Here is an 8,455-nt window from a genome sequence, read left to right on the forward strand (position 1 = left end):
CCCCCCCCCGCCCCTGGGTCCTCGCGCTTCCCGGGCGGGTGCCCTTCTTCAGGAAGCTTATGCTCCCTCCGCCCGCACACCCGCGACCGGGCTCCCCGCTTTTTCGGGGCCGGTAAATCCGAAGTCCATTTCCTCCCCCCTCCCAGGGATGGAGACGATCTGGTGAACTACCGCTGCTCGCCCCCGCCCCGCCGGCACGGGGAGAGATGCGACCCCCCCCCCCCCCTCGCCAGGGAGGCGGCCTTTTCGCCATGCAACCTGCCAGCCCCCGAGGGTGAACCTGGCCGGACATCCCACATCCGACTCCCTCCCCCTGCTGCCCCCTGCCCCTGCCCCCTTCCTCCCCTCGTCCGATACACGCGCCCGGCTGCGCGCACGCGCGCACTCCCCAGATCCGCTCCCCCTAGCCTCCCCCGCCTGCCGTGCCCCCCCCCTCCCCCCCCCTTCCTGATCCGGGCTGCTCCGTCGGAGGGCTCCACCGAGGGCGAGGCGCGTCGTTGCCGCCGCTGCCACCACCACCGCCACTGCTCCTGCAGCCACTGCCACTACCAGAGCAGCTGCGTCAGCGGCGGCCCCACCTCCCGCCGGCTCCCTGGCCTGCTTTTCCCCTTGCGCCGCCCCCCCCCCCAGCAAGGGCCAGCAAGTGAGGCCCTGCCCGATTGTCGACCCACTCTCTGGATCTGCTACGTCCGCGGATCAACACTATGAATTTGACCCGACACTCGGGCATCCCCATCGTATCTGTGCGCGGTGACCCCCGGCGCCCCGTCCTGCACTCTGCGTACACCATCTCGGTCTCTGGAGCTGACACACACACACACACACACACACACACACACGCACGCACGCACGCACGCACGCACGCACCGTGCTCTGGCGGTGCCCCTCGCGCAGCCCACCCTCTTCGGCGCCATCGATCCCCTGCCAGTGACTTGGGGGCGCGTCTGAATGGGGTCCGACCAGCTGGGACGTCGACCGCCGCCCCCGCGCCAGCCGGTCGCCAACGCCCCCATCAGCACCACCACCACCACCACCACCACCACCACCACGGCCAACATGCTCCCGCAGCAGGTCCTCCACCCGGCCGGCGCCACGACCAGTGCCACCATCGCCACCGGGCCCGGCGCCGACCCGAGCTCCCTGCTTACGGGGCATCACCACCACCACCACCACCATCACCATGCGCATGGGGGGGCTTGCGACCCGACGGTCGGCCAGCCAAGCTCCCTGTCGCCGTACCCCGGGGCCGGTCCATCCCACTCGGCCACCACCCTGCCGACCGTCTCCTCGTCCACCTCCTTCGCCTCGATCTCGCCCTCCTCCTCGCCAGTGACCCCATCGGCCGGCGGCGGGACCGGGCCCGGCCCCGCCGGCGCGCCAGTCTCCGCGTCCAAGTCCTGGCGGTCCAAGTTCAATCGCTTCATCCGGTTTTCCAGCGGCGGCCCCAGCCCCACATTGAGCACCACATCCAGCGAGTCATCCTCCCTGCTGTATCAGCCCTCCCCGCCGCAGGTGGTCTCCCCCTGCACCGAACGCCTGGCCACCTCCTCCCTTCCCTCGACCCCGCGGCTGACGGTCAATTCGGAAGCCGGCGGCATGGATGCCGCTGGGCCCCGGGGCCCGGGCCCCCTTGATGAAGGTGCCTCGGCCTCGCCGGCCCCCGATGCTGCGCGGATCACCCCCGACCGGGCCTCCCTACTGGCCTCTCTGGGCCCCGGGCCAGCGCGGCCTGCCGGCTCGCCTGGGGCTGATCCCCTTCGCCGGAGCTCCTCGGCTCCCGGGCCGCCGGCCTTTCTGGCTGATCCGGCCGGCGCCTCGGCCGGGGGGGCCTCGCCCCGGGTCGCCCCGGGCACCCTCATCCACAGTCGCCCCCCCTCGATGGACGATGCGGAAATCCAGCGCGCCATTTCGGAAGCACGCGACGCCGCGCGCGAGGAATATGCCAAGGCGCTGGCCGCGCGCGAACGCGCCCGCCGGCGCGAAGTCATCCTCACCGGCCTGGTGGAGCCACTCTTCCAGCCCCTTCTCGGGCCTGATGAGGATGCCTCCCGGTCGCCGGTTGGCCATGCGTCCTCCATGGCCCCGGTCGCCGCCGCCGCCGCTGCCGCCCATACCCCGGTCGCCACCGGCACCGCCACCACGCCTGGGCCCTGGTCGCCCTTTTCCCCGGCCTCCTCGGCGACCGCCGGCGGGGGCCCCGGGGAAAATGCCTCACATCTGGCCCGGCTCCAGCGCGACGACGCGTACTGGGCCTTCCGGCAGGATCTCATCGCGCGCCTGCTGGGGAATTCGGACCTCCTGCCGGGCGACCGGACCTGGCCCGTGTGCTCGGGATTGCTTTCCATCCTCCCGGAGGAGGGCCCCTCCCCCGGGCCAATCACCGCCCAACAGGAGGGCGATGAGGGGCCGGCCGCCGCCAATGACGAGCCCCCTGCCGCCCTGGTGCCCGGCCAGCAGCCAGACTCCGCCACCACTTCGACCTCCTCGCTGACATCCACCAGCCAGGCATCGGCACCTGCGTCCCCTTCGCCGGGGATGGGCCCCGGCGGCCGGCGGTCCAGTGCGGTCCTTTCGCCCCCGACCCCCTTGCTGTCCCCCGGCGGCGGCGCCGCCGCCGCCATGCAGCAGTATTACGTCGGCCCGCGGCGGCCCCCACCGTCGCACGACCCGTCGGCGGCCAAGTGGCTGGGCTTCCACCAGTATGACCTGGCCCGGGTGCCGGACATGACCCCGTGCGGCTTCGACACCTGGGAGTTCGTCTTCAACCCCAGCCAAACGGCCCCGGCGGTGGTGCCCCTCAGCGCCTTGCCGCCCAATTCCCAGATGTCCTTCTTCAGCAGCAGCAGCGGCAGTAGCAGCGCTGGCGCTGGCGCCGGCCCCGGGGGAGCTGCCCCCTTGCGCGCATCCTCAACCACCTCCCTCTCGTCGATCGCCTCGCTGGCCCTGCCGACTTTGGTCCCGGCGCTGGTTGTCCCGCCCTTGGCAGCGACTCCGGCCGCCGTGGCTCAGTGCCCCGGTCGCCGTGCCTCAGCCGACCCCTGTCCATACGGTCAATTGGCCGCCGCTCCGCCCTCCGGCGGGCAGGCAAGCCCTTCACAGCAGCAACAAAAACAAAGGCACGACCAGCCACCTCGAGCCACTCCTGCGCCTCCGGACTGGTCGGGTGTCTCGCCAGCCCCGCCCTCCGGGGGTCCCCCATCCGCCACTGCCTCCCGGTCTCCCTCCCGCGACAACCCATCCAAGGATCCAGTTGATCCCCTTGCGATGGATTCCCCCGTGGCGGCGGCGGCGGCGGCGGCGGCGGCGTCGACCACAGCGGCTGACGCCCTCCTCGGAACGGCTGAGGCCATTGATGACCTCATTTCACAATACTCCAACTACTAATAGATTTACCCCTCTCTTGTTGTCGAGCTCGATTGCCTTCGCCCACGGTGGTGCCTTGGCTTCTTTTCCGGCCCCTGGGGTGAGCATGCCGGGCATGGGAAGCAGCAATGCCCATGCTGCGCCTGGCGTGTGGGGCTCTTTCCCTTGTCGCCGCCCGCTTGCCACGGCTCCCACCGTGTCGCTGCCCGGGTTGGTGGCTGCGAAATCCGGCCTGCCAGGACCCCTATTCTGCACGTCATCCCGAGCATGCAAACACCACCCACGCTCGAGCCCTGGCCAAGCGCTCTTCTGAGGATGACCAGAAAGACCCCGCACAAGGGGGGAGGTGGAGGATAGAAGGAAGGGTTCATGTATTTGGGGGAGGAGGGAGGGGGGGGGGGGGACGTGAGGGAGGCAGGGAGGAACTCACACACACTCTCACGCTATCTGAGGCAACTGCATACGCGTTTATGTATGAAGTAAGGGGGAGGGGGGAGGGGGGGGGGGGGGGCGAACGAGAAGAGAAGGGGCAACGAGGACAGGGGGAGGGGGTAACGTGCAGCATGTGCATATGCACGGCTGCACAGCTGCTGTGGGCACTTCAGATGAGACCAAGGGAGGTGGCAGTCTTGAAGTTGACCGTGCCGAAGTCCCAGCCATCCTCCTCGAACTCGGAACCGTCCTCTCCTGAAGAGTGGAGGTTGTCGTCGTCCGAGCAGTCGGTTCCATCGTCGGAACTGTGCCGCATTCGGGGGGAGGAGCGCAGCGCGCGATTGTGCACGTGGAGAGGACATGTGAGTGGAATGAGAGAAAGGGGGGGAAAGGCGAGAGAGAGAGAGAGAGAGAGAGAGAGAGGGAGGGAGAAAGGGAGGCGTATGTGCGTGCGAGGGGGCGCGCAGCAGCGGAGGAAGCACAAAGGTCGCACCCCTCGTCGGAAGAGCGGTTCTGATCGCCGGTCTCCAGCTGCCAGCGCTGATGACGCTCAATCAGTTCGGTCAAGTACGAGGTCTTCTTGGCGGAACGGATAAATCTATGCTTGAGGAGGTCCTTGGCGGTCGGGCGCTGAGCGGCGGTGGACGAGGGGGGAGAGGGTGAGAGAGGGGACACGCAAAAAGATGGCTGCCTGCGTGCGAACACCCGAGCAGAGGGGGAGAGGGGGAGGGGGGGAAAAAAAAAAGGAGAAAAACAACATCGATGCGCACCTTATCCGCATCCATCTGGACACAGAGGGACACAAACTCCCTGAAGGGCTTGCTGAAGGAGGCATCCAGCTGCGGCGGCTCGGACTTGGGGATCAGGAAGAGCACACGCATCGGATGGAGCTCGGCATGAGGGGGGGCACCCTTGGCCAGCTCGATGGCCGTGATGCCGAGCGACCAGATGTCAGCCTTTGGGCGAGGGGAGAAAGAGGGAGCACAAGAGTCAGCTTCAGACGACGGTTCATGGGGAAGGGAAAGAGGGCAGTAGGGCGTGTATGTGTGTGTGTGCATGTGTGCGTGTGTGCGTGCGTGTGCGCGTGCGCGTGCGTCCGTGCTGGGGGGTGGGGGGGGGGGGGGGATGCGCGCATGTCCCCATCTCCTGGGCGCACCTTCTGGTCATAGCCAGACTGCTTGATCACCTCCGGCGCCATCCAGAAGGGGGTTCCAACGAAGGTATTCTTCTTGGACATGGTCGCGGACAGCTGTCCGGACACACCGAAGTCCGCCAGCTTGACATCGCCATTGGTTGAAAGGAGGATGTTGGCGGCTGCGGGAGAGGGAAGGGAGGGGGGAAAGGATGTCAGCTATGCGCGCAGGGGGGGAGGGTGCAGGGAGGTGGTGAGATGGGACAAGGGGGACAATGACGCACCCTTAATGTCGCGATGGAGCTTCCCCTCGTCATGAAGGTACTCCAGACCGCGGAGGAGCTCCCGAAGGACGATAGCGATAAAAACCTCGTCAAACGGCCCGGGCTTCATCTGTGTGTACAAGTGTGTGGGGGGGGGGGTGAGTGAGACAAAGAGAGAGAGAGAGAGAGGGAGGGGAATGCAGCAGGAAGGAGGGAGGACGGTCAGGAGGGAGGACAAAACACGGAGGGGAATGCCGACACAAAGGCAGATGACCTGGGGAGGGGAAACGCACGAGGTCAAGACATGAACCGCCACCGAGATACTCCATGACAATCCAAATATCCGAGTCCTTGAGGAAGGACCCAAAGTACTTGGTCACATAGGGAGAATCGATGCGCGCGAGGACAGCGATCTCCTGCTGGATGTCCTCGATCTCATCCTCGGCCGCCTCGAGGTCGATGATCTTGATCGCTACGAGGGTGTTGGTGGCTTTGTCGACACTGGACGTGCCCCGTTGGCCGCGCGGTCAGGGCAGCGCGCATGGTATTGTCAGTGCGGGCATGGGCCAGAAGGAAAGCAGGCACGGCACACTGTGTGCGGAGGGAGAGAGGCGGGGAGGGGGGGGGGGGGGGGGGGGGGGGGGGGGGGGGGGGGGGGGGGGGGGGGGGGGGGGGGGGGGGGGAGGGAGGGGGCACTGGACACGGCAGGAGGACATTGACGCACCCCTTGAAGACTTCGCCAAAGGACCCCTTGCCGATGCACTCCATTTTGAGGTAGAGGTCCTCGGGGTCGACATTACGATGCGACGACATTGAGACTGTGGGAAGTCGAGCGCATGTCCCCCGGGCCGGGCAGCCGCGTAGGGAGCACAGGACGTGGAAGGCACAGGGTCAGTACCGGGTGCCAAAGGCCCATGGAGGGGCTTGCGCCCATGGCATTGGCCCAGTGGGGATGATCAGGGGGCAGAGGGAGGGGGCTCGGGTGGGGGGGCGGGGGGGGGGGCGACCATATGCGGGTGCGTACAAGAATCCAGCTTCCTGTCCCGGGAGAGTCTGGTGAAAGGGCGGGCGGAGGGGAGAGGGGAGGATGCGCACTGCTTTCTACAGGGGGCAGGCTGATGAGAAGGAACAGAGGGAGGAGGGGAAGACGACCACGATGGTGAGCGAGCGGTGTTGCGCGTGTGCAAATGCGAGCGCGGAAGCGAGATAGGGGGGGGGGCGAAACCGGCCTGCATTCCGGGGAGGAGAGAGAGAGAGGGGGAGGGAGGGGAAGGGACCAGAAGACTGGCGCGAGTGAGGGGGGGGGGGGGGCTAAGCACAGACGAGCGCGGCGGGCGCCCGCCTCACGCCAGCACGGCCACACCTACACACCAGGCAGGGGGGAGAAGAAGAGCCACAGGTGGGCCTCTGCCAGCGTGGATGGCCGCGGAAGCCGCGAGATGAGATCACACCCGGCCACACGCACGCCCCCAGGGAGATGCCGAGCAAAAGAGGTGACGTACCAAGGGAGGAAGGAAGGAGGAGCTCGGAAATGCGGCGACGCGAGGGGGTGGTGGGGCGGCCCGCGAGGTGGGAGGGTACGCGGTGAGGCGCGAGGCTGGAGGGGGGGGAAAGGAGGGGGAGCGGGGGAGAGGAGGAGCGGGGTGGCTGCGTGGGGAACGGAGGGGAGGGGAGGGGACGGGGGAGAAGAGGTGGTGGCCAATCGAGATTCCGGGGAGGGCCATCGCCCGAATTTCAGATTGAAGTCAATCCCCCCTTCCCCCCGCCGCCCCCTGAGGAGAACCAACGCCCCTCCACGGCCCCCCCCCTGCCAGTGAGGCCGGGCGTCTCTCGGAGTTTGTACATGTTTGGGAACGTGACGGGAGCAGCCTGCCACCCCCCCCCCCCCCAGGATGGGGACGGGGAGCCATCCCGCCAGTCTTCGCTGCCGGGCGCGGAAGAGGGGGGAGGGGGGCAGGCGCGGATAAGAACACGGGAATAGGGGGGGACCGAGCCCCGGCGCGCGCGCGCCCCCCCCCCCCCCGGCCGGCCGGCTGGCCCCGGTACGGCCATCGAACACGGCGCATTCCCCCCTCGGAGCCCCGGGGGCGCGCCAGGGGAAGGTGCGTCCCCGTCCTTGCCCCCGGCCTCCGCCCCCCCCTTCCCGCCGGGCTGGCCGACCACAGCACCCCCCATCTGCAGCCGGGCCGAGGATGGGCAAGCCAGCCGCGACGACCGGCCGGCGGCCAACCCGCTACGGGAAGGTGCAACGCTCCGAAGGCCGAGGGGGGTCGGACTCACCCCCCCCCCCCCCCCCCCCCCCCCCGCGTCCCGCGCCCGAGAGGCCGGCCAGGCAAGGCGGCCGACGGGCTCCGGCCGCCTGGCCATGCTCCCAAGCATCCAGGCTGCAAACGACGCGCCGGCCGCCGTCCTACTCTCGCTGCCCGCCGGGCGGTGGGTAGGCCCCCCGACGCCAGACGTCAGCAGGTCGCCGGCCCCGGCCACGGCCCCTCCCGACCGGGGGTGTTCAGCCGGCACGAAAATATGGAGCCTGGTGGCGCCTACGCCCGTTGGCGGGTCGCCCGAGCGAAGGCCGGGCCCTGTTGCACACACCCGGCACAGGCGGAAATCCCATATGAGAGGGGGAAGGCACACGCGCGCTTGGAAACTACCGGCCCCGCCCACGGGCACGCAAACATCATTGACATTGGAATGCTCTCGCGGCCCCGCCCCCCCTCGCCTACCCATGCAGCACTCGCCGGTCCGTGCCGAGGGTGTTGCGAGCACGGCGCTCGGCCACACCGGAAAGAGGCAAAGACGGGGAGCGCAGGAGGAAATATGTGATCCGGGGGCGGGGGAGGGGGGGGGGAGGGATGAGGGCGTGTGCATGGGTGGGCGCAAACGCACAGGCATGTACGCGGGGCATGTTGCCCACGTAGGACCCGACTTGGCCCCTGCGGGTTGGAGGTCGTCGTCGGCTAGCGCCGCGCACCTCCTGGTGCGAGGATGACAAGGCCACAGGGGCCAAGGGCAATCGGCCGCTGGCCCTCGGGACCGCCGGACTCGGGCGCGGAGGGTCGCCGCCACGGGAGGACAGGCGCGGCCACGGATGGCCGAACGGCGGCCCCGCAGGAAGGCGCAGGGGGGACACGGGCGGCAGCTCGGTCCCGAGAAAGCAGGACGAGAACAAAAGCACCCAGCGGGGGGACAGGGGGGGAGGCGGGCAGAGGGCCTCGAGGGGGGGGAGGGGGGGGAAGGGGCACGCCCATGCAAACGCCCCCCCCCC

The 8,455-nt window shown here is 68.9% G+C and overlaps 2 protein-coding genes across 2 annotated transcripts; one reads left to right on the forward strand and one right to left on the reverse strand.

The window, feature by feature from the left end:
• Positions 1 to 523: 523 nt before the first annotated feature.
• On the forward strand, positions 524 to 3,384 carry H696_01598 (hypothetical protein; the record flags this gene model as incomplete). The annotated part of the gene is made up of 2 exons (XM_009495502.1): positions 524 to 743; positions 895 to 3,384. The coding sequence occupies exon 2, from the start codon at positions 949 to 951 to the stop codon at positions 3,382 to 3,384; it is 2,436 nt and encodes an 811-aa protein (XP_009493777.1). The 5' UTR covers positions 524 to 743; positions 895 to 948.
• A 478-nt stretch (positions 3,385 to 3,862) lies between these two features.
• On the reverse strand, positions 3,863 to 6,918 carry H696_01599 (STE/STE20/YSK protein kinase). Its single transcript, XM_009495503.1, has 9 exons — positions 6,693 to 6,918; positions 6,215 to 6,305; positions 5,915 to 6,008; positions 5,484 to 5,691; positions 5,212 to 5,320; positions 4,952 to 5,109; positions 4,566 to 4,751; positions 4,289 to 4,425; positions 3,863 to 4,100 (listed from the first exon to the last, which is right to left on the reverse strand). The coding sequence occupies exons 1-9, from the start codon at positions 6,912 to 6,914 to the stop codon at positions 3,965 to 3,967; spliced, it is 1,341 nt and encodes a 446-aa protein (XP_009493778.1). The 5' UTR covers positions 6,915 to 6,918; the 3' UTR covers positions 3,863 to 3,964.
• Between the last annotated feature and the right edge of the window lie 1,537 nt (positions 6,919 to 8,455).

Source organism: Fonticula alba, assembly GCF_000388065.1.
Source record: "Fonticula alba strain ATCC 38817 unplaced genomic scaffold supercont2.2, whole genome shotgun sequence".
NCBI lineage: Eukaryota > Rotosphaerida > Fonticulaceae > Fonticula > Fonticula alba.